This window comes from Bos taurus, chromosome 20 (assembly GCF_002263795.3).
Source record: "Bos taurus isolate L1 Dominette 01449 registration number 42190680 breed Hereford chromosome 20, ARS-UCD2.0, whole genome shotgun sequence".
Classification (NCBI taxonomy): domain Eukaryota; kingdom Metazoa; phylum Chordata; class Mammalia; order Artiodactyla; family Bovidae; genus Bos; species Bos taurus.
Genome location: NC_037347.1, coordinates 8,044,680 through 8,070,916, shown reverse-complemented (window position 1 = coordinate 8,070,916; position 26,237 = coordinate 8,044,680). Strand labels below are relative to the sequence as shown.

Genomic DNA, 26,237 nt, shown 5'->3' with positions numbered 1-26,237 from the left:
TCGGTTTCCGGCCAAAAAGCGTTCGGCGTCGTTGCAGCCGAGAGGACTTCCAGGTATTTTCCCGCCGCTGTGCTGCGCGATCTTTACGATCCCAGTAACTACAGAGATAGCGTCATTTCAGCCATGGTTCTGGGTCTATCGCCTGGCCTTGGCCTCGCGCTCTGGCCACGCCTCCTCCTCCACCATAGCCCCGCCCACCGGGCCCTCCCTGCGTCACCCAGGCTGCGTGCGTCTCGGGAGCCTGCGCCCTGACGTCACCTTCGTGCGACCCGACGGGCTCGTCTGTTCGCGGCGTGTTTCAGGGGTTTCTTACAGTATCCACGTGATCTTCTGCATGTTCTCCTGCATAGTCAGGAAGGGGACTGGCGGAGTCCAAGAAATTCTTGACGCTGGAGTCTCGGCGGACCGTCCGGGCTTACGGAGGTAAAGGGGGCTCCCAATGAAGGTACCCCAGACTCACATCAGGCCTTCCTTGCTATCTAGCATGTTTCCTTGGGGCTTCCCGGTCTCCGCGGAGTGGCTAAATTCCTTAAGCAACCTCTCAGGATCCTCGCAATTTACTTTCGACCTAGATTTTCCTCTTCTACGGTCACTCTCCACTTCTACTGTCCACCATTATTAGTCCCTGGAGTAATCCACACCCTTTCAAAGCAGTAGGCAGATTTCCATCTCTGTCTTTGCTTATGTGGTTCTCTCAGTTTGCAGTGCCCCTCTTATTAAGTGGTTAATTGGTTTCAATATTATTCTAAAGGCCCAACTGAAATGCACACTTTGAATGTTTCTGGTAGCCTCCCAGTTAAAGTCTCGTCTGAGCGTTTTGTTTTCTGTATATTACTTATAGCATACTTTTGGTGTTCTGCCTTGTGATGTAGTAGTACCTAGTTTTCATTCAGGCCCGGTTTTTTCAGCCTGTTACCACTCTCTGATTGTTTTTTTCCTGTTCATTTTCACGTCACTTCTTGCATCCGTGCTTTTACACCGTCTTGCTTCCCCTCTCCTGCCTCTGATGCTGTTCGTCACTTTAATCTGGCAAACCACTGTAAAGTACTTCTTTCAAGGCAGTTATGTTCTCCATCGCCTATATAGTTGACTCTCGAACACTGCGGTGAGGCAGCTTTAGGGGCCCTTACCTTCTTGGGAGGGATAACTTACAGTGGACTCTCCGTGTATGGGATTCCTCCACATCCTGGGCTCCACTTGTGCTTTCAACAAGCCGTAATTCTGTAGTACTGTGGTATTTACTGTTGAAAAAAAATCTGCTCTAAGCAGACCCACACAATTCAAAACTGCTGTTCAAGGGTCAGCCGTGCTCTAGTGAGGGGCTAAGGCCCACAGACAGGCTAGATCTGGCCCACTGTCTGTTCTGGGGTCGTCAGTGAGCCACGTATGTTTTTTATAGATGAACATTTGTGATTTGTTTGATGATGGGTATGTGCTAAGTGACTTCAGTTGTGTCTCACTCTCTGCCGCCCTATGGACCTTGGCTCCCCAGGCTCCTCTGTCCATGGGGATTCTCCAGGCAGGAAGACTGGAGTGGGTTGCCATGCCCTTCTCTAGGGGATCTTCCCGACCCAGGGATCGAACCTGAGTCTCCTGCATCTCCTGAATTGACAGGCGGGTTCTTTACCACTTTGCCACTGGGGAAGCCCTATTTGATGACAGGACACATCATTCAAAGTCCATGTAACTTTCTCCCCCTTCTCCAAAGAGTCTCTTTCATTCATAAACAGAATATCATACTTACAGTTATTTGGGGGTAGCTTGTTAGTAAAAAATTTGAAATTTTTTCTTTCTTGGTATGTAAGTAACTACATAATATCCTCCATTTTGCCTGCTGGCCTACAAAGCCTAAAATATTTATTCTTTGGCCTTTTACAGAAAAACTCTGTGGACTTGTGCTTTATAGCAGTGTTCACACCACTCATGGTTTTAATTTTGTTTCCCATATAACCCAGCACAATGCTTCCTTTTGTTCCTTTCACGAATATTTATTTGAAACTCAAGTGTTAGTCGCTCAGTCACATCTGACTTTTTGTGATTCCATGGACCGTAGCCCACGAGGCTTCTCTGTCCGTGGGATTCTCCAGGCAGGGACGCTGGAGTGGGTATAGTCATTCCCTTCTCCAGGGGATCTTCCCAGCCGAGGAATTGAACCCACATCTCTTGCATTGCAGGCAGATTCTTCACTGTCTGAGCCAGGGAAGCCCCAATTGGGCAGTTGTTCTTAGTCTTCCAGACATAAAATGTTCAGTTTCAGTTCGGCCCCTCAGTCATGTCCGACTCTTTGCCACCCCATGGACTGCAGCATGCCAAGCCCCTGTCTATCAACAACTTCTGGAGTCTGCTCAAACTGATGTCCATCGAGTCAGTGATGCCATCCAACCATCTCATCCTCTGTCATACCCTTCTCCTGCCTTCAATCTTTTGCAGCATCAGGCTCTTTTCCAGTGTGTCAGTTCTTCCCATCAGGTGGCCAAAGTATTGGAGTTTCAGTTTCAGCATCAGTCCTTTCAATGAATATTCAGAACTGATTTCCTTTAGGACTGACTGGTTTGACCTCCTTGCAGTCCAAGGGATTCTCAAGAGTCTTTTCCAACACCACAGTTCAAAAGCATCAATTCTTCGGTGCTCAGCTTTCTTTATGGCCCAGCTCTCACATCCAGACATGACTACTGGAAAAACCATTGCTTTGACTAATGGGGAAAAAGGATCATTATGATGCCATATGTTTATATGAATTGACAGAAATACAGTCAAGTAGATTTATAAAAGACAAGCCTGTAACCTAGCTAAGGAAGTCAGAGGTTTCCTGGAGGATGTAATTCTCAAATATTAAGTGATAAATAAGAGGTAGATAGAAAGAGATCATTCTTGCCAGAGAGGACAGATGAAGACAGATACTGAGACAAGGAAGAGTATGGTGTGTTAAGTGAGTAAAAAGAAGTGAAGCTGGAAAGATAAGCAAGGGCAAGATTACAGAGGGCCTTAATTCTGTTTGAAGGAGCTTGCACCTTCTTTTCTGGGCAGTTTTGGGCTTTGTAGCAAAAGCTAGATTTGCATGGTAGTTCGGTAACTCTGACAGCTATTTGGAAGACAGACAGAGTCAGGGAGACCTTAAATTGCACTATTTCAGTAGTTGAGAAGATGTGAATTAGAACAGTCTAACTAGGTGGTGTGGACATTATGGAGTTTAGACAGATTTGGAAGGTAAAATCAGCAGCTCTTGCTAAATATTATATGTTAGAAGTGAGAAGGAACGACAAGTTAGGACTGATTCAAGATTCCCAGCTGGTGCCAATTACCAGCTGAAATGAAGAGTCTCAGAGTATATGAAGGCACTGACCATGTCTGTTTCACTCAGCATTGTGCCCCAGTGCCTAAAACAGTGTGTTACTTTGTAAGTACTTCAGTGAACAGAATAGTTTCCCTTTTTTAAATCATGAATTGCCATGTTTCATCAAAGCCTTTAAAATATGTTGCACCTGTGTATTTTGGTGTTACAGTGTTTTCAGACTTTTGAGAATAGATGAGTTGCTCCACTGAATTATTCCCCTGTTGCAAATAAATGGTTCTGGAAAGACATTTCAGCTTAATTACATGTTAGTTAAAAGTTTTAATTAGTTGTTGTATGGCAGAAACCAGCACAACATTGTAAAACATTGAGGTAAAGGTATTGTAAAGATCCTATGGTATGTGAAGAAGTTTATGCAAAGAAACACTCTTCATGTTGTGAAAAGTTATTTTTTAAACCTTAGATTTAATAAAACAAATGTGGAATTATAAAAGCTTTCAGTTCAGTTCAGTCGCTCAGTCATGTCCGACTCTCTGCGACCCCATGAATCACAGCACGCCAGGCCTCCCCGTCCATCACCATCTCCCGGAGTTCACTCAAACTCACGTCCATCGAGTCAGTGATGCCATCCAGCCATCTCATCCTCTGTCATCACCTTCTCCTCCTGCCCCCAATCCCTCCCAGCATCAGAGTCTTTTCCAATGAGTCAACTCGTTGCATGAGGTGGCCAAAGTACTGGAGTTTCAGCTTTAGCATCAGTCCTTCCAAAGAGCACCCAGGGCTGATCTCCTTCAGAATGGACTGGTTGGATCTCCTTGCAGTCCAAGGGACTCTCAAGAGTCTTCTCCAGCACCACAGTTCAAAAGCATCAATTCTTCGGTGCTCAGCTTTCTTCACAGTCCAGCTCTCGCGTCCATACATGACCACTGGAAAAACCATAGCCTTGACTAGACGGACCTTTTTTCGCAAAATAGTGTCTCTGCTTTTGAATATGCTATCTAGGTTGGTCATAACTTTCCTTCCAAGGAGTAAGCGTCTCTATTTCCCAGGCAGTGATGGGACCAGATGCCATGATCTTCGTTTTCTGAATGTTGAGCTTTAAGCCAACTTTTTCACTCTCCTCTTTCACTTTCATCAAGAGGCTTTTTAGTTCCTCTTTACTTTCTGCCATAAGGGTGGTGTCATCTGCATATCTGAGGTTATTGATATTTCTTTCTAGAATTTCATTTCAGAATTGTTTTATTCTTGTTTTCTTTCTTAAGTTTAAGCCTTTTAAAATCAACTAACTTAATTTTAATCTTCTACATCAGAAGCTTTTAAATTTAATTTTATTCGTCTACATTAAAATATCAGCTCTGCTTTCTTCTTGGCAGTTTTAGGCTTTCAGGAAGTCAGGTCCCTAGTGAAGTGAAGTCGCTCAGTCGTGTCCAACTCTTTGTGACCCCATGGACTGTAGCCTACCAGGCTTCTCCATCCATGGGATTTTCTAGGCAAGAGTACTGGAGTGGGGTGCCATTTCTTTCTCCATGGGATCTTCCTGAACCAGGAATCGAACCCGGGTCTCCTGCATTGTGGGCAGACGCTACCCTCTGAGCCATCAGGGAAGCCCCAGGTCCCTAGACTGTTTTTATAGATTAAATGTTGTCTTAAGTTTAATTTTAGGAAGCATTTGTATTTGCAGTTTCATGTTAATATTTTCTGTTGTTAATAAATGAATGTTCCAAGCCAGTGTGTTTCGCTCTGCTTTGGCAACTGGATGGCTGAGCCAGTTTTATTCCCAAGTGTTGTAAATTGGTCAGTTAGGTGCGGGAACATTTGTGTGTAGTCTCTGCGTATAACTGAGCAGATAGTACACTATGGTAGCCCTGTTTTCTTCTTGTTTCCTTTAGATTGTCTCTTCTGTATTAAGGTTAAGTGGTTATGATCACTGATCTATGAGCTACCGCACAACCTTTGGAAAAGACACAGAGTAAGAATCATAACTATATATAGGTTTATGAATAGTAGTAATGTGTATATAAAATATTTTTTTTTCAGACATAAGACAGTCACTTTAATTACACCAGTTTCAAACTAGTTACCCTTGGATAACAGTGCAATTATATGAAAGTATGGCTGGTTATAAGCCTGTATCAATCCAGACATATCCTGTACTTGGTGAAAAAATCACCCAAGATACACTGTACTGGAACAACTATAAGGTAAGTGTAGACAAAATTAAGGGGGTGCTGTTTTGCATTTAATGCCAATTTCTCCAGCATTTGTAAGACTTTGGATATGCTAGTAAAGAGTTAATAACTAAAAATAATCTGTCAGCAGCTTATAGTTTGGATAGAAAATTGGATGTCTGATTTTTTTTTCTTGGAATTATATAAAAATCCATATTCCTTAATCAGTTTAATAATACAGGTATCTAACAGACAATAGATGATTAATCAATGCAAGTGAATTAAATTTTAGAACTTGAATCTCATATGAAAGAAGGTTTTAAAAAAACTTTTTTTCTTAATCTCAGGAGGAAGAGATGTAAAATGAATTCTTTGCTGTCTGAAAAGGCTAATTAAATGATTTTTCTTTATAAAAAAGATGATTGACTTAATAGAAAAATGGAAAGATGTTCGGATTGGAAAGTTTATAGGAAAGGAAATTTAAGTAGCCAATAAATATATTAAAAGAGCTCCAACTTCACTCATAATTGAATAAGTGCAAATTAAAACAATGATTAGATAATTATTGAGTAATAATTTAGATACCTTTTCATGTATAATGTTGACGCAAATGAAAAATTTTGATCATCATTTCTGCTTGAGGTAGGGAAAATTGGTGCAAACTTTTCAGAGGGCAATTCTGGCATTATCTCTTACGATAAAAATAACTTGTGGTCTTGTAAATTACACAGCTTGGAACTTCATCAGTGAATATACTCTCCAAAATTTGTGTATGTTATCCTTATGTGTAAAGATGCTCATTGAAGTATCATTTATAATATTAGAAATCTCAGAAAAACCTGTTTGTTAGTAGTGGACTGGTAAAGTAAGTTATGATATATCTTATAATGGATGGTAAAGCTATTGCTCACATGAAAAGTTAGCTAAGATATGTTAGTGAAAAAAAGGCAGGGTACAAAGTAGCCTGCATGGTTGTAACTGTGTTAATACTCTCTATTATTTTTCATTAAGACACCTGTTCAGATCAAGGAGTTTGGTGCAGTGTCAAAAGTGGACTTTTCTCCCCAGCCTCCATATAACTACGCAGTCACAGCTTCTTCAAGGGTAAATGTAATATTTTTCTTTCACGTAGTTTATATTTACTGCTGTTCTTGAGCCATCTAGTAAAATGCTGTGTTTTTTATCTTGTTGTAGATTCACATTTATGGCCGATACTCCCAAGAACCTATAAAAACCTTTTCCCGATTTAAAGACACAGCATACTGTGCTACTTTTCGACAGGATGGTAGACTCCTTGTGGCTGGCAGTGAAGATGGTGGGGTTCAGCTTTTTGATATAAGCGGGAGGGCTCCCCTCAGGCAGTTTGAAGGCCATACTAAGTAAGAGACAGTTGTTTTGTTTTATTTTTTTATTGAAGTATAATTAGCATACATTCTGTTACTTTCAGGTGTACAGTATTTGTGTATATTGTGTAATGATTGTCACAATAAACCGGTTAATATCTGTCACCATACAGTTACAGATAGTTGTCTTTCTGTACATTTGTTGTAAGTTCTGTTGGTTTTACAGGCTTTGAAAGAAAGAGTTCTGTGACGATTATGTACCATTATTGACTTTATTTCCTGATTGTTCTAAGACAGCGTGCATAACTTGGTTCAGTCCTATGGTCCATTTTGATGGGGCTCATGAATTCCCTAGAATTTTTTGCAACATTTTAGGAAATGTGAGTTTCTCTATGTAGACGTCCTATAGCTTTCGTTAACTTCTCAGTGAGTTTTGTGACCCCATTGAGGTTCTAAAGGCAACCTCACAACTGTTATGGAGAACTCAAGAGGCCTGGATTTAATATAAACAAATAGAGTTTGTTTTTTTGAAATCAAGTTGGAAGGTGGGATTTTTTTTTTCTACTTGTATTTGGTATTTTGCTTCTTAAAAATTAAACAGCCAAAGGCAGTTTTATAACTTTGTTTCAGGATTACCAATGTCATTGCTGAAATTTACTGTTGATTTTAAGTCTCAAAAAGTGTTTTTTATAGTATATTATCAGGATAGTCTTAGTTCATCACTGAAATGTTTTAAATATAGTAGATTCATGGAACATGATTCTGCTTAGTGGCAAGTCTCCTTAGAATTTTTAAAAATCTACCCATTTTTAAATTTTTTAAATTAAAGTAACTTTGTGCCAACATTTAGAACATTTAACTTTCCACTGAGCAGCAAAGTAGAAATGTTAACATATCAGAAAATATAATTTTAAGGCCATTGTTCAGTATTTTTATTAACTTCATAGTACCAGGGATATATACATTTTAAATTGGCTTGAGGATAAACATCTGTTTAAAGATTTTTAAGATTTTATTTTTCTCTCATGATTTCTCTCTACAATTACTTACTGAAAATGAGCTGCTTTTCTTGTTATTTAGGATGTTAGACGATACCAGAAATAATTTTTTCTTGTTTTTTGATATATTGATTCTTGATTTTTCAGAGCAGTTCATTCAGTAGATTTTACAGCTGACAAATATCATGTGGTTTCTGGGGCTGATGATTATACAGTTAAATTATGGGATATTCCAAACTCCAAAGAAATTCTGACATTCAAAGAACATTCTGATTATGTGAGGTGTGGATGTGCTAGCAAACTGAACACAGATCTCTTTGTCACAGGTTAGTGAAATCTTTTTCTTCCCTCTTGAAGTTGTTAAGTTTATTGATATACTTGGATGTTGCTTTGGGATTCTTTTTCAAAGAAATATGTATGTGTTTATCCTGTTGTTTTCTTTTCTTTTTCTTCTTTGGGGGATTGTTCTTAATTGTCCTCCACATGTGATTTGAAACATCGTGCTCTGGTTTTCAGAGCTCCCCCAGTGGTCAGGAAGCAGAGGTGATGCAGTCCAGTCGTCATGGGTGTCTGTGTCAGACTCCCAGATGACTCAGTCGTCTGAAGGCAGGAGTAGTTTAAGGTTCCATGTAGGTTAGTGTTTCAGAAACAGACAGTGGTAACAGGGTTTAGAAGTACTGTATCTTGAGTATACATATGTCTTTTTAAAATTTCATCTAAGCCTTTTCTCCTGGTAAAGTTTTGTTTGAATATGCACACACACACATTTTTGTTTTAGGGTCGTATGATCATACTGTGAAGATGTTTGATGCACGAACAAACCAGAGTGTTATCTCTGTTGAGCATGGACAGCCAGTGGAGAGTGTCCTGCTTTTTCCCTCTGGAGGTCTTCTGGTATCAGCAGGTATTTCCTTTAAAAATTGTTTCACCAGTATTGTTTGTCTCGAGTCAGGTATTTCTTTGTCAGTGTGCACTTGAATCGCACATTTAGTTTTTTTGCTTAGACAGTTGACAAGTGGGATAGGCGAGCAGTTTTTATTTACTGAGTACCTACTGTGAGCCAGGCACTGTGCTTTTATTCTCTCCAGTCCCCTAGATGTGCTTAAAAGATAGTTTTCTCTGTTTTACAAAATAAAGACAAAGTTTTAAGTAATTTGTCCAAGAAAAAGTGGTAACTAGCAAATCGGCAATCTCAGAATTTGAGAGCCTGTGTTGTGTACTTACCCAGAAATCCAGGTCGGACTCCTGCTGTTGTTCCTACATACGAGATCTGTAGCTGCTTTTGAAAACACAAGTTCTTTCAGATCTAGAATTAGGCTTCTCTCTTTTTATGTGACTCTTGATTGAAATGGCCTTACTCAGCAAAGAGCTGAGAGTGCTGGAGGAGGAGATAACGTGGACTCAGAGTGGCCTCAGTGTATTTTTCGTCAAGTTGAAAGTGAGGTATTTTTTTCATTATTGTTCATAGTGCATTTTCAGATTTATAATGGAAGTAGTAAATTGGCTTTTTTCATTTGTTAAGTCAAAATTCGTGTGTTGGCATTAGAAGAATACATAGGTAGTGTATAGCTTTGCTTGGTTTTTTTCTTAATTCTAAAATCCAAATAGAAGTTATCCCGTTTTATACTCTTTTCCTCATACCTATTTGATTTCAAAATAAGTTGATAATATTGTCAGAGTTTCTATTTTTCTTGCTGTTATTTTGAGAAATGGAAGTACGTACAAGTTGAACAGGGAGAATGGGTGTCTTTATGCCGATCTCCGTCTGTTGCTGATTAACTGTGTGACCTTGGGCCATCCCTTAAGCAATATAGATAGATCTTGAAGATGAGAGGTCTATCTGACCACTGGGCGAGGTCAGTGGTTTCAAACTGTGGTCTCTTTCATGAGCTGCTGCCCGTGGGGAGACAGGGACTGAGAATTGGGGTCCAGGCCTTTTTCACAGTCAGGATGGGTAAGACCTATGTCCCCACCAACCCCAGCTTCCTTGTCCCCTCCCACCCCTAGCTCTCCAGCCTCTTTTTCTGTTTTACCTGCTAGACTTTTGCTTAATACTTATCTGAAAGAAAAGATGCCATATTAAAAAATTTCATTTTAAACCATTGGATTAAATTGCTTTTAAGAATGCTTCCAGTTCTTAGAGTAAAAGTTATAGAGAAGTTTTTCAGTTTTGTTGGCATTCACAGAATTTTTAGGAAACGATATCTTCGTTATTCTTTCCCATTTTTGTACAAAATTTCTTTGAAGAATGATTTTATGGTGCTTTTCAGTTGTTTTCCAAATTAAACTAATGATTATTTCTTTTTATAGGAGGTCGGTATGTTAAAGTCTGGGACATGCTAAAAGGAGGACAGTTGCTAGTGTCTTTGAAAAATCATCATAAAACTGTGACATGTTTATGTCTCAGCAGCTCTGGACAGAGGTTACTCTCTGGCTCACTGGATAGGTTAGCATTTTAATTTTCTTTCTTAATCATTCTTAGTGTGCATATGTTTACTGCTTGAAGAAATGTTATTTCTGCACAACTTGTGATAGCATTAATATGCTGCCAAATGATTTCCCTGAAAAAAATCTGTTGAGTTGAAAATAGTTTTGACCTTTCATTTATACAGAGCAAACTTATTTTCTCCCTTGATGTAATTTTTTGCTTTAATTTATATACTTCAGGAATTTATTGAATCATTTGAATATTCTTTTAAAATAATTGGTTATTCTGTAGTTTTCTTTTAAAATCATATTGTATATTTTGAAATACTTATGAGTATGTGTATATATATTCTAGCTTATATTCTTTAAAATTTAAAACTTCGTATAAAAATTTCTGTGTGTTAATTGTCTGGAAATTACATATTTCTAAATATTACTGTATTCAGTAAGCATTAGTGTTTCACCAGTTAATGTTCTAGAACAGTGCTCTACAACAGAAACACAGTCTGAGTTACATATGTAATTTTCAGTTTTGCCAGCCATGTTTAAAAGGTAAAATTAATAATATATTTACTCTAAAATATTATTTTAGTATGTAATCAGCATAAAATTATTAATGATAGACCGGAAACAAGTTCAGCCTCATATATATGCCCAATGATACTTTATGATTTAAGTGAAATATAGTTGTATTTAATAGAAAAATATTTTTATATTGCCTCAATTTTAAAATTAAGTAAAATAAATTCACTTCTTTTTCACTGCCCACATTTTAAGTGCTCATGAGCCATATGTGGCTAGAGCGATGACCCAGTTCTAGAGTTTACTTTCATTTATCTGTTGTTGCTCCTTTTATTTCCATATTTCTTTTTTCACTGTTATGTAAAGCCTTGGTTTTTCATCATATTTATTAAAAAGTATACATATTTTAAAAGCTAGAAAATACTTCTGATACAGAGGAACTTACCATGTAAATATAAAGCAAATTCCCTGCAGTGGTATTAGTAGACAGTTTGGGACTTGATTTTTAGATGTGTCCCTTCAAAAGCTCCTGGTAAGTTAGCTCTGTTCATAGTAGTTCTCAACCCAGAGTGCCTTTTGTCCCTCAGGGGCTGTTCGCACTCTCTGTGGACATTTTCAGTTGTTGTCACAACCTGGGGGTAGAGTGTTCTTGGTATGTAGGGAGAAGAGGTCACAAATGCCACTGAAGATCCTGCAGTACACAGGACAGCCACCATTACAAAGAATTATCCTGCCCACAGTGTCAGTAACGATGAGTGAAGCTGAGAAACCCTGCTCTTTGACGTCAATGGACTTTGATGCTGTTTCTTTAGTTTCGAGTTTCATCTTCAGGAGACAGTGGTCTATCCATCTGGTGGCTGCTTGAAGTGTTTATGCAAACAATAAAAAAGAGTTTGTTTTTAAAAGAGATTCAGTGATAAATTACTTTGTAACTAATGTTACTAATCATTTTTCTTCATTGTTGTATGTTTTAATATTCATATATTGAATTTTTAAAAACTAACTTTTTATACTCATTTCTAAGATGCTTTGTGACAAAGCTCTTTTTTTCTTTTTTTGTTAGGAAGGTGAAAGTATATAGCACAACTTCCTACAAAGTAGTCCACAGTTTTGATTATACAGCTTCAATTTTGAGTCTTGCACTTGCAGTAAGTACTTTTAGCTCTTTTAGCTTTTTTTTTTTTTTAAACTTTGACTAACCTTGCCTGTTAAATGAAACTAACGTGAAGTATTAAGGTTTATCTTCGCATTTGAATAAGTATTAGTTTCTTCTTATCACATTAGATAATTGGGTTAAGACAATGGCTGGAATATATGAGTTGTCTTAGTAACTAAGCATGAATTCAGATTTAGGTCCTACTCATTGCACAACTCAAACTAACTGTAGTGTTGTGTAGGCATTGTTAACACTAAGGGCAGGACCTGGAAAGTAGATAAGTCTCTCTTCAGCACATTTAACGCAAGGGTTAAATACTCCAAAAAGTCAGGTTGGCTCTCTAAGCCAAAAAACAAAAGGGCGGGCAGGGGGTGGGGGAGACAAAGGGGCAACAAAATGGAATGTCTCCTTTTCTTTGTTAACTGCTCTTTCTGGGGTGTTTAGTGTCCAGTTTCATGAGCTATTGAGGAGGAAGAATAGGTTTGAACACCTTATATAGAAATCGGAACTGGCAGTGGAAAAGAAGTTATGCAACGTTTTCTTGACAAGATGTTGGAAAGTCGTGCCGCCTCTGGGGCTCCCTGGTGGTGCTGGTGGGAAAGAACACGCCTGCTAGCGCAGGAGACGCAGGAGACGCGGGTTCACCCCCTGGGTCGGGAAGGTCCCCTGGAGGAGGGCATGGCAGCCCACTCCAGTTTTCTTGCCAGGAGGATCCTGTGGACAGAGGAACCTGGTGGGCTATAGTCCAAAGGGTCACAAAAGAGTTGGACACGACTAAAGCAATTAGCATGGGTCCACACACGCATGCTACCACATCAGTCTTTTTCTAGGAGGAGAGTATGGGGAGAAATTATTTTGGAAATATTTCCCAAGATGTTATTAACTGTGTATTATTATACCAACTGGCAGTGATAATTTCCAAGTATAATTAAAAATGAAAATTTCTCAGCGGTGTCTGACTCTTTGCGACCCCAGGCCAGATTACTGCAGTGGTAGCCTTTCCCTTCTCCAGGGGATCTTCCCAACCCAGGGATAGAACCAGGTCTCCCTCATTGCAGGTGGATTCTTAACCAGCTGAGCCACAAAGGGAAGCCCGAGAATACTGGAGTGGGTAGCCTATCCGTTCTCCAGCAGATCCTGTCAAACAGTAGTACCTTAGAGGAATAAAAATGATTTTACTTTAACTTTTCACATAGGTCAGTCACTGTTAGGCAGAGAATCAGTATCCTAATGGAGCTCTTGATGAAAGTACGGACAAGTAGCAAGCACATTATAAATGGTATTTGGAAGAAAAAGCAAGGTGAATTATGAGTTCCTAATACACTAACTTACTTTTCTAATTGCTCTTAGCATGAAGATGAGACAATAGTTGTAGGAATGACCAATGGAATACTGAGTGTTAAACATCGGAAATCTGAAGCAAAGAAGGATTCGGTGCCCAGGAGAAGAAGGCCTGCATATCGAACTTTTATTAAGGGAAAAAATTATATGAAACAACAGGTATTTGTATATTTCATATGTATTTTTTACAGATGAAAGTTGTTAGAATAGCCAGCTTCATCCCTGCACATTACTGAAAAAGTGTAGTTCACCTGGCAGTTAGCTTCATTTTTTAACTTGATTTTACTTTTCTCTACTTCATATTTATCTCCAGATTGCTAGATTGGGGACATTAAATTAATAAGTAATGGGGATGTAACTGTCCAGTTTTCCCAAAACCATTTGTTGAAGAAACTGTCTAATGATACTTCTTAATGCCCTGAATCTTGGCAACATTACTATGCTCAGAACAGTGTCTTTCACACACTGTCTGGTTTGATCTTCTAAATAACCCTGAAAAAGAGTAGAGCCAATAATATCTCCATTTGACATCTGAGAAGATGGAGATACAAAGAAGTTCTGATTGATCCAGGATTTCTCTACTGGTACTAGGTGGTTGCTCAGATTCTTGTTTTCTCTTTCTACTCAGTCACTGCTTGCTATGTAAAGAGAGTTGCAGTGAGCAGTGTCTGCCCAGGATGGAGATGTTGTGTGTGGATCCCAAGTTAAAATCACAGGACACTAAGAACATGGTGATGTGGCAGATTGTACCGTTTTCATTTGATTGACTTCATGGGCTTATAACCCTTCTTTATGATAGACTTCGAGGACACTGTATAACTATGATTATTTCGAATGAAACTATTTGGATATTGATTTTTCTTTGTAAATTTGCTTTTCAATGCAGGATGACATTTTGATCAACAGACCATCAAAGAAACATCTAGAATTGTATGACAGGGATCTGAAAAACTTCCGGATCTCTAAGGCACTTGACAGAGTCCTTGAGGTGAGTGAGTAAAGTGTGTGTGATTTTTCTTTTTGTAAAAACGTTTTTTTAGAGCAGTTTTAGGTTCAGAGCATGATTGAAGGGAAGGTACAGAGCTTTCCCATCTGCCATCTGCCCCGCACATGCAGAGCCTTCAGGGTGCATTTGTTGGAACTGATGAACCCACAGGACATTATTTTTAACTTTTATAATTATTTTAGCTGCACTGGGTCTTCGTTGCTATGTAGGGTTTCTTTAGTTGTGACAAGTGAGGTCTTCTCTCTAGTTACGGTTCACGGGAGTCTCCTGGTGGCTTCTTTTGTTACGGAGCATGGACTCTAGCCTTGATGTACTTTTGTCTGCAACCAGTTGGACCACTTCGTGGCAAATAGGTGGGGAAACAATGGAAACAGTGACAGACTTTATTTTCTTGGGGTCCAAAATCACTGCAGATGGTGATTGCAACCATGAAATGAAAAAGACACTTGCTTCTTGGAAGAAAAGCTATGACCAACCTAGACAGCATATTAAAAAGCAGAGACATTACTTTGCAGACAAAGGTCCATCTAGTCAAAGCTATGGTTTTTCCAGTAGTCATGTATGGATATGAGAGTTGGACTATAAAGAAAGCTGAGCACCAAAGAACTGATGCTTTTGAATTGTGGTGTTGGAGAAGACTCTTGAGGGTCCCTTGGACTGCAAGGAGATCCAACCAGTCAGTCCTAAAGGAAATCAGTCCTGAATATTCACTGGAAGGACTGATGCTGAAGTTGAAACTCTCCAATCCTTTGGCCACCTGATGCAAAGAACTAAGTCATTTAAAAAAACCCTGATGCTGGGAAAGATTGAAGGCGGGAGGAGAAGGGGATGACAGAGGATGAGATGGTTGGATGGCATCACATATTCAATGGACATGAGTCTGAGCAAGCTCCTGGAGTTGGTGATGGACAGGGAAGCCTAGTGTGCTACAGTCCGTGGGGTTGCAAAAAGTTGGACACAACTGAGCAACTGCACTGATGAACTCGAAAGTGCCGGGCTTCAGTAGTTGCAGCGCATGGGCTTAGTTGCCCTGTGGCATGTGAGATCATCCCAGACCAGGGATTGAATACGGCTTTCCTGCACTGGCAGGCAAATTCTTAGCCACTGGGCCACCAGGGAATTCTGGAGCTCAAAGAATTTTTTTTTTTATTTTAAACTTTTATGTTGTATTGGGGTATAGCCAGTTAACAGTGTTGTGATAGTTTCAGGTAGACAGTGAAGGGACTTGACTGTTCATGTATTCATTCAGCTGTAAATGTATCTATTCAGCTATAAATGTATCCATTCTTTCCCAAGCTCCCCTCCCATCCAGGCTGCCCTATAACATTGAGTTTATTTTTAAAAGAATTATTTTGTTTCTTGCCATGACTCAAAACTGGGAAGGAAAAAAACCTGTTTACATTTGGTAATTATTAGTGAGTACTAAGACTGATTCTTTTCTTGTGCTGCTCATGTTGACTCTGAAAAATTTTCTAGCCTACTTGTACAATAAAGACACCCGAGGTTACAGTTTCCATCATAAAGGAGCTAAATCGAAGAGGAGTCCTTGCAAATGCCCTTGCAGGTCGAGATGAAAAGGAAATCAGTCGTGTTCTTAATTTTTTGATAAGGTATGTTTTCTGTCTCTGAAATGCATGTATTTTGCATCTGAAATTTTTATCTCCAAATTTACTTTTAGTTTGAGCTTTGTAGAGAATTGACAGAACAGTTTAGTAAATCTGTTTTAAGGATTTTTTTAAAGTTTGCAGGTTTCAGTAAACAGAATTTTTGCTTTGTAGGAATCTGTCTCAGCCAAGATTTGCCCCTGTTTTGATTAATGCTGCTGAAATAATTATTGGTAAGTAGTTGCTAAAATTCTAGCATGCTTGAAGAAGTAGAGGTGTCAGATAATGAAATCAAATAGATTGAAATACCTTGTCTTTATCAAGTCTCCAGTAAAGATTTCATGGAGAAAACAATAATAGTAAGTCAGTGCATTTTAAAGTACAGTAAAATGTATACAATGGATTGGCTTTCAATTGCTAGCACTAGGGTTATTATAATTTAAAAAGTTTTTTTCTTTAAATACCTACAATGACCATGACTAATTTTTAATGAGAAAACGAAAAATAAGTCGGAATTAATTATTTCTCTCTGAAATACATATATTCAGATGGATTATTTATGTAAAACATAAATTGTACAAGTACAGATATTTTGGTGTCTTTTATATTTCATATTTTTGTACTTTTTCTAAATTCTGCTGTTCATATTTTGTTTAGAAAGATGTTTATAGTTAATGTTTCCTCTCTTTCTAGATATATATCTACCTGTGATTGGTCAATCACCTGTAGTTGATAAAAAGTTTTTGATACTTCAAGGACTTGTAGAAAAAGAGATTGATTACCAGCGAGAACTACTGGAAACCTTGGGCATGATGGATATGCTTTTTGCTACCATGACAAGGAAAGAAAGCACTTCTGTGTTGCAGCATAATACATCTGATGGATTTCTAGAGAACAATAAGATTGAATCATAGTGTCTGCTTAACAGGAAACATAAGAACTCCTAACATGGAATAGATTTGATGCTATTAACTGTTGGGAAGAGAATCTCTTTGATACATTAAAAAAATCTATTTGCAGAAGCAATTTTATAGAAGATACTGGAATAACTGTGCTTGGAAAATAAGAAACTTTTTAAACATGGTTTTCCATGTTCTATTTTGAATTATTTCATGGCATCTTCAGCTGGAAGAGATCTCAGTTTTGGTCATAGTGTACGTCCATCTTGGACAGGTCGACATTAATTTTAATATAGCTGAGTTCTGTTTCAATGTTTGAGTAAACACTCAGAACTCTGGAGAGGGTTTCGACTTAAGAATCCTGCCAGAGGAACAGGGCTTTATTTTTTCCTATCGTGGAGAAACAAGAAAACAAATGGCAACAACCAGTAAATTCTCCAGTCAGTGCACTTGGGGTCACCAGGCTCCAGCTGAACGTGCCCCCTTTCCTTGCTGTCATCATTTGTCCCAAGTCACGAGTTCCACCTCAGCTGGTAATTGGGCTCTATCTGTTCCCAGTGTGGCAGCTTAGTGGCCAACTCCCAAGTGCTTGACACGAGTTTGACATGTAGTCAGAGAGTGTGATGAGGCAGATTTGATAGCTAGAAATTGTGCTCACCAGCCTGTGTTTTCTTTTTCTTCCCGTAATCTTGACTGTGCTGCTCAGGACAGGGCCTGCAGGTAAGCCTTCGGAACCGTATTTATCCTCTTCCCCTCAGTATGCAGCCTTTCTACCAGCTTTTCAGCTTGTTTCAGGTCAGGGGAATGATAAAATTTGCCATTTCTCTTGTGACCAATAGCCTTTCAGCCTTTTTATACCTATATTTGGAGCTTATCTTGCCGCTACCTACCTCTGAAAGCCATTTTCTTTGGCCTGTATTTAGGTTATTTTTCCCTCCTCTATTCCTAACATCACTTTGTGTTTCAGAACCCCTTGTATTTTTTATTTTTTTTTTAAGTTCAACGTAAATCACATTTTTTATAAAGAGACTCTTATTTTCTTCTTGATTTCCTGGGATGTATCAATTCCTGATGGATAGTCACTGACTATTCATTTCTAGCACACTGGTTTTACACTTGGTCCCTTTTCCACCTTCCCCCAGTTCCTGAAGTAGTTAACTATCTGTAAGGAAATATGTCTTAGGCTAGAAGAGTCCTTAATTAAAGTAAGATTTGTAATTGCAGTCTCCTCTTAAATTCATTTCCAGTTCTGTGAATTTATATGTGTATTTTTAAAGCAGAAAGAAATATTCCCATGTTCTGATAAGCATGTATGCTCAGAGAGTCTGGTTTTCCCTTCATGAATTGATTTAAGCCGTTATGAAGCCCAGTAGCTTGTAAGAAACCAAGAATTTGCTTCCTTGAGTAATTATGAGATTAGTCAAGATCAGAAGCTCTGTCTTTATGTTAAGAAGGGTTAATTTACAAGTTGTTTTTTAAATTTCATAAATACGCTGATAAATGGGGTACTAATAAAGCTGAAAGGTTGAGGTTCTTCCAAAAAAGCTAGTTTTTTGGAAGACGGGTTTTTGGCATCCAGGGTTGGTATTCTCATTTATCATTGAATTCACCCTTGAATTCCCCAAGCTTGAGTTCCTCATCCCAGCACTGTGAACTGGCTTGCTTGCTGGGGCCAAAACCACTCATTCCCTTTAACACAACTTCACCAGAGTGCTGCCATTTTTTAGATGAGATATGTAATAATTATAAATTTTCAAAAAGGCTAGGAAACAGTTCTCATAGCCATCAATAGTTCAGTGCTGAGTTCATGAATAGTTTTTAAAGTTTGGGACAAACTGTAGTATTTGCTACTTGAAGTATTATTTGTAATTGGCATATTACAATGTAACATTGGCCTTCATTTCCAACTTAAAATGCCTAAAAATGCCTAAAAGGTTTTTAGATTTGTGAATTTTAGTTGAAATGTATTTTTAAGATGTTACTAAACCTGCAGAAATATTGAAGTATTTCAGAGAACTTATTCACTGTACATTTAATTTATTTTATTTATAAAAGTTACGAACTGTGGAAAGTTTTGCTTGTTGGGTCAAATGCTTGTTGCTTCAAATGCTCGTTGATTTGAAGTGCTATTTACAAGAAAATCAAATACCTTCAATGTATAAACACTACTAAGTTGTTTACAGGACTCTGGAGTATAAGTAAGTTTGTTTAAAGAAATTTGGTCTGTTCAACTTGAATCAGCTCTATCAAACATTAATTAAAAGCCTCATTTAAAATGATTGTTAAAATATAGTAATTTTCTGAATGGAATGACCGTGAATGCTCGTGGGGATAATTCCTTTGTAGAGAAGGGGAAACTGATGATTATGGGAGAGGGGAGCCAGTGGCTGGATCAGTATCCTTGGGAGGAGGTAGGGGTCTGCGTGCCCAAAGGTTGGCCTAGACAGTGTATGAATAGTTTGGGCATTGCTCAGGAAGGAAGCCAGAGATGGGACACAGATGCAGTTAAGTGTGTAGTAGTGACGATGGTGGTTTGTAGAAGTTCTTTACTGAGTTCCTTTATTGGAAAAAACAAGCAACTGAAACAGCCTGGAGAAGTTGGAGCTATATAGAGGTGTTGATCATTTGAATAGAGAACACGGAGTAGGTATGAAAGAGGCCAAGAGCTCATACTTTGGAGCCTGTCTGCCTGAGTTTGGATCTTGGCTCAGCCACTCGCTGGCGGTGTGACTGTGTGACTTTGGCAAGTTATTTTAGCACTTTGTATTTCGTTTTCCTCATCTGTTAATTAGGCACAACCACAGAGAGTGGCTGTGAGAATTAAGGGAGTTAATGCCTACAAAAGTACCTAGACTATTTCTGTTGTTTGCTGTGGTTACTGTCAGGGGAGTGAAAGTGCTAGAGAGGGAAGCAGCATTACCAGCAGAGCTCAGGCCCACGTGCGAAGTGTTACGGGAGCAAGACCAGTCAGCATGACTGTGCTGTTCTCTAGTCACATTTGGCTCTGAGGATGCAGATGTCGGGTAGGCTGAGGTGTGGACTTAACAGCAGAGGTTTCATCAGTGAGTGCAGAGTAATTAAGAAAGGGACAAGGACATTGCTGAGACATGAAATGCATAATGCACCATGGAATCAAAGCTGGGTAAGTAAGGAAATCATGAGGGACTGAGAATGACCGGGTTGACGGACTGTTGGTATGTGTGGAGTTGAGGTGTTACAGTTTGGGTATTAAAGGTAGTGAGCTGGAGACATGAAATGTGCTGGTGAACAAGCCAAGATTATGACTGAATGAAGCCAAGAGTAACGTCGGAGAGAGTGACAGCAAGCGAGGAGCAACGGTGTTGAAAATTCTACGGGGAAGACTTCCCTGGTGGTCCAGTGGTTGGAAATCCTGCCAGTGCAGGGGACATAAGCCTGTGTACCACAACTACTGAAGCCCGCGCACCCTGGGGCTCTGCAACAAGAGAAGCCATCGCAACGAGGAGTCGTCCCCGCCTGCCCCTGCTCGCCACAACTTGAGAAAGCCCATGTGCAGCAATGAAGACCCAGTGCAGCCAAAAATATTTTTTTTTTTTTTTAAAGAATCAATACAGAGTGGCCCTTATTGATGAACAATAAAGTGGAGTATTACGTATGTAGTCAAATGATGTTAAAATTTAAGGAGAGGTTTTCTTGGGAAGGAATGGGGCAGAGTGGTCCAGAAGCATTGAGGCTCACCTGCCCTACCTGTTAGGACAGCTGTTTGAGGGGTGTGGGGACAACATTAGCAGCACTCAGGAGGACCGCAGAGGAAGCTGGCTAGCAGGGACACAGGAAGCAGGTCCCCCCTGCCTCCTGCCTTCCAAATCTTGTGTGAATATATCTGATTGCTGCTGCTGCTGCTGCTAAGTCACTTCAGTCGAGTCCGACTCTGTGCGACCCCATAGACGGCAGCCCACCAGGCTACCCCGTCCCTGGGATTCTCCAGGCAAGAACACTGGAGTGGGTTGCCATTTCCTTCTCCAATGCATGAAAGTGAAGAGTGAAAGTGAAGTCGCTCAGTCGTGTCCAACCCTCAGCGACCCCATGGACTGCAGACTTCAAGGCTCCTCCGTCCATGGGATTTTCCAGGCAAGAGTACTGGAGTGGGGTGCCATTGCCTTCTCCAAATATAAGAGCATACATAGCCTCAAAATAGTCTACACATCTGGGCTTCCCTGTTGGCTCAGATGGTAAAGAATCTATCTTCGATGCAAGTGACCTGGGCTCGATCCCTGAGTCAGGAAGACCCCCTGGAGAAGGGAATGACAACCCACTCCAGTATTCTTGCCTGGAGAATCCCATGGACAGAAGAACCTGGCGGGCTATAGTAAATGGGTGACAAAGAGTCGGACACGATTGAGTAACACACACACACATACACCCTCAACTCTAAACAAATGGGAGTACACTATACTTGCTGTTGTGCATTTCACCTTCCACTTACTGTGCATCAGAGAATCTGCCAACTTAGTACATAGAGCTCTGCTTCATCTTTTTTTTTAATCCTGCCCTATCTCACTGAACAAGATGTGCCATAGTCAGTTTAACCAGACTCTTTCCATTCTTGCAGTTATGCATTGAGTAAGCTTTTACGTAAGTTTTTGTGCATTTTGAGATATATATACTGGGATAAATTGACGTTAATTATCCTAATCCTAGAGTGTAAGTCTTTGTCTTTCCACCCCAAAGTAACATTTCATCCCTGCTGCTCATCTTTATCTAAGGAGGTGCTACCCAGCTTTCAGTCAAGCTGCACCCACCAGAATCACTTGCAAAATGTGTTCTTAAAGACCTCTTCTTCCAGGTACTTTGTGTTCCGTAGGTTGAGTGAGGGTGAGTAAAAGTCACTCAGTCGTGTCTGACTCCTGTGGACAATAGCCCACCAGGCTCCTCTTGTCCATGGAATTCTTCAGGCAAGAATACTGGAATGGGTTGCCATTTCCTTCAGGGGATCTTCCCGACCCAGGAATCAAAGCGGAGTCTCCTGCATTGTAGGAAGATTCTTTACCTTCTAAGCCACCAGGGAAGCCCCTTAGGGTTAATAAGATACTTTAACCTTATTAGGGGCAAGGGCTACTCATATTCCCACTCTACATATGGTGACACTGAAGTGACACAGGAAGTTTAGGTGACTTGTCTAAAATCACATAGTTGGTTTGTGCCAGATCTGGGATTTGAACTTAGACAGTCTGGTTGAAGAGTACCTAGTCTCATCCACTGCAGGAATATTCTAGAAACATGGAATATGTCTTTATTCATCTTTGTATTCTCGACTTTATCCACGATTCCTAGTTGGTGCTTAGTAAATGTGCTGAATAACTGAATGGAGTGAAGGAATGCTTATTGGATCCAGTTCGGGCAGTTCACGTGAAAACAGCAATGTGGTTACTGTGAACAAGATGAAATGGTTGCATTTTCTGAGAGCTGCAATGTAAAATGTTTCTGGAAATTGGCCTTATTGCCCATTGAGAATTTTAATCAGGTAGAACTTAAACCATGCATCAGAACCACTAGCTCACTAGTAGTCCACGAGGTGGCAGTATTACTTTGAAAACCATGAGAAACCTGCTTTTTCAGTAGCCTTTTCTCTCAATCAAGTTTGTGGTGCTGAGTCGTTGTAAGGTGAGTTCTCTCAGAAAACAATGAAGATAATTGGTTATTGTAATGTTGACACAGTGGGTTCAGAAGTCATCAATAATTATTAGATGCTAGCCAGAAATGTGGAAACAAAACCTAACCAACACCCATTTTTAATTAAAGATGGAACTTTTTGACAATGTAGAAAAATGGAAAGAACATGAGCTACGTGATCCCGGGTAAGTCCCCGGGCCTCAGCTTCCATATCTGTCACATGGAGTTAACGTCACTTCCTTTATAGGATTGTTGTGAAGATAAATGCGATGACATGCCAGAGTGCGTTAGGTGCTTTACTGTGTTATTCACGTTTGTGATTATGAAAAGTATGCTTGCCCTGAACCTCTTTGGAGCTTTTTCTTAATTTCTCGGATTATTAACATCATTTGTATCACTTAATGGTTAGGCTGAAGCTTTCTAGTATAAAGGATGTTTTTAAAATAAATTAATTGCACACACTATAAAATAAGGGGTTGAACTGATTTGAGAGAGACTGCTTACAAGTCTCTGATTTTGAAAGCAAATGGTATGATTTGCAGTATGTACAAATAAGACCCCTATTCATGAAAGTAAGATGTGAGTTCCCATTGGATTATTAGTGTTATAGAAGAAATTTTAAGCAGAATTATGTCTTTAAACATATATATTAATGCAGAGTTTTCTTTATGCAAATTTACTATACTAGCTGTGACTGTGTGATGGCTATATTGACTAAAAGGGTTTTAGTTTAGAATTCTGTTAACGAGGGTTGACAATTTCCAATAAACGCTACTCTAAAACACTGCACTCACATAACGTTTTTCTTAATTGAGATATAATTGAAGTTATGTTAGTTTCAGGTGTACTAAGATAGATTCTTGACAAAGTGTTCCCAATAAAAAACACAGAAGGCTCGAGTCAAAAGCAGTTTCCTCTCAGGAAGCAAGTGGAAAGCAGTGGTCAGATTTTTTTCTTTTACTTTTTTCCCCTTAGGAAAAAAGATTTTGAGGCTCACCTGTCTAACCCATTCTTATCTTTCAATGGGAAAAGATCCACGTGAGGAGAAAGAACGGAAAATAGACAATTGCATGAAACTTGTTGATAGTAGCATATCTGAACTTCATTTTTCTATAATTTCTAGGAGAATATTGCGAGGTCATACACATGATTTTCTACCACAACATTATTACCATAAACATCCACATAACCTAGTGGTTTTATTTACTTATCTTGTGAGTACAGGTTATTTAAGATAGCGTGAGACAGTGCATCATTAGTGGTAGGAAACTCTCTCAGTTCAGTTCAATTCAGTCACTCAGTCATGTCCAACTCTTTGCAACCCCATGGACTGCAGCACGCCAGGCTTCCCTGTCAATCACCAACTCCCGGAGCTTGCTCAAACTCATGTCCATCGCATCGGTGATGCCATCCAACCATCTCATCCTCTGTCGTCCCCTTCTCCTCCCACCTTCCATCTCTCTACTCAATTTGTAAAGAAGACCATGTTTGATTCTGCTTTAACAATAAGAGTGATCAAAACTGGAAAATGATGGACAAGAAAGATAATAACGGTTAATACTAATAATATGCTTACTAAGACATTGTTCTCACCAATGTACTATACTAATTAATTTTCACAACTTTGGAGTTGGTACTATTACTCTATCAAAATTACTGTTTTTGCAGTAAATGTGTTAAGTTAATGCAAATAAAACACAATTAGAAACAAGGTCATAACTGTGAGGTGATGGATATGTTATGTAGTTTGGTTGTAGTAATCACTGTATATGTATATCAAGTCATCACACTGTAGAACTTAAACATATACATTCTTTATTTGTCAATTATACCTCAGTAAAGCTGAGGGGAACAAAAGAACAAGCCGCTTAAAAAAAGAATTAACCACAGATGTGGTGAATCTAAGTCATTAAAAGGTGAACACATCAAGCTCTTGCAAAGAACCTCAGGTAACTGGTTGTTATTGTAAATAAAACATTGTCTCTGCTGTTGCTGTAAGAAAGCTGTGTGATCAATGATAGATTTTCTTAGAAAACAGGACACGAGTGTCACTTGATAGAGGAACACTCATGCTTAATGTTCAGCTCAACCAATATAAACTGTTACATTAATAGTCCAAATAGTAACATGGATTAGTTCTCCTCTGGGTTTCTTTCTCAGCAGTATAGGAGATAAAAATATGAATCTCCTGGATCCATCCTGGAAAGACAGGGGTAAGTACAATATTTAAAATCTGAGTGGTGACTGACTTAAATAGTAATTGACTAAATGTTGAATGGATAAGAGAAGAAGTAAGCTGTGAGAAGACAGGGCCATACCTGCCTTAAGTATAGGGTCTGGCAGAAAGGAGATACTAATAAATATTTGCTGCTTGAACGCTGAATCCTCAGAGGCAAATGTCAGACTTGAGATGGAGGTGAGTTGGGCTACTAGAGTGGAAGGTGGCTGGTTCTCTCAGGGCTAAACAAAGAATGAGTTTTCTAGCTCTCTCCTGAGAACTAAATAAAAATGGAAGCTTCAAGGACATAAGGCTTCAAAATCCTAGGATTTTTATTTTATTATGTTTTTATTGTGAAGTCATTTTAGTTTTACAGAAAAGTTCTAGGAATAGTGCAGCTTCTCTCAGCTTCCCCCAAAGTTAACAACAATCAAAACCAGGAAATGAACATTGGTGCAAGGCTGTTAATGAGAACATGCCAGGGCCTCCAGTTTTCTCCCTGATATCCCTTTTCGGTCCTAGGGTCCAGTTCAGGATCCTGCATTGCATTTAGTTGTTGTGTCTCCTCAGTCTCCTCCAGTCTGTGATGATGCCTCAGTCTTGCTTCCCTGGTAGCTCAGCTGGTAAAGAATCCACCTGTAATGCAGGAGAACCCAGTTCAATTCCTGGCTCGGGAAAGATCCACTGGAGAAGGGATAGGCTACCCACTCCAGGATTCTTGGGTTTCCGTGGTGGCTCAGCTGGTAAAGAATCCACTTGCAATGCGGGAGACCTGGGTTCGATTCCTGGACTGAGAAGATACCCCGGAGAAGAGAAAGGCTACCCACTCCAGTATTCTGGCCTGGAGAATTCCATGAACTGTATAGTCCATGAGGCTGCAGAGTCAGACACAGCTGAGCGACTTTCACTTCCTTGTTTTTCATGACCTTGAAGCTTCAGACTGGCCAGTTATTTTGCAGAATGAGCCTCAATATGAGATTGTCTGATGTTTTCTCATGATTAGTTTCAGGTTACGAGTTTTGAGCAAGAATATCACGCAAATGACCTTGTGTCTTTCTCAGTGTCAGGTCAGGTGTTCGTGATGTCTGTATGTCTTATTACTGGTGACTTTAGCTTTGATCGCTTAGTTAATTAAAGCATTGCAGTCCAGGTTTCTCTACGATTAGGTTATTATTTTTGCCTTTGTAATTGAGAAATATTTAGGAGAGATACTTTGAGATTATGCAAATATCCTATTTTCAGCTTTTGTCGTTGTTATTCAGTCACTCAGTCATGTCCAACCATTTGCAACCCCATGAATGGCAGCGTGCCAGGCTTCCCTGTCCTTCCCTATTTCCTGGAGTTTGCTCAAACTTATGTTCATTGAGTCAGTGATGCCCTTTAACCATCTCATTCTCTGTCTCCCCCTTCTCCTCTTGCGCTCAATCTTTCTCAGCATCAGGGACTTTTCCACGAGTCGGCTCTTTCTTTGCCCCAGGTGGCCAAAGTATTGGAGCTTCAGCTTCAGCTTCAGTCCTTTCCATGAGTATTCAGAGTTGATTCAGCTTAAGCTTTCCCAGTGTCGCCCACTAACTGTGGTTTTGGTTTCATTTCCCTGATAATTAGTGATGT

At 39.5% G+C, this 26,237-nt stretch overlaps 1 protein-coding gene across 1 annotated transcript; it reads left to right on the top strand.

Moving 5' to 3' along the window:
• The first annotated feature begins 264 nt into the window (after nucleotides 1–264).
• On the top strand, nucleotides 265–19,032 carry UTP15 (UTP15 small subunit processome component). Its single transcript, NM_001101128.2, is given in 13 exon segments — nucleotides 265–423; nucleotides 5,330–5,493; nucleotides 6,472–6,564; nucleotides 6,655–6,839; nucleotides 7,949–8,127; nucleotides 8,580–8,705; nucleotides 10,112–10,247; nucleotides 11,814–11,898; nucleotides 13,257–13,406; nucleotides 14,134–14,235; nucleotides 15,730–15,863; nucleotides 16,032–16,090; nucleotides 16,551–19,032. Coding segments are annotated over 12 exon segments (1,560 nt in total). The 5' UTR covers nucleotides 265–423; nucleotides 5,330–5,403; the 3' UTR covers nucleotides 16,772–19,032.
• The last annotated feature ends 7,205 nt before the right edge of the window (nucleotides 19,033–26,237 follow it).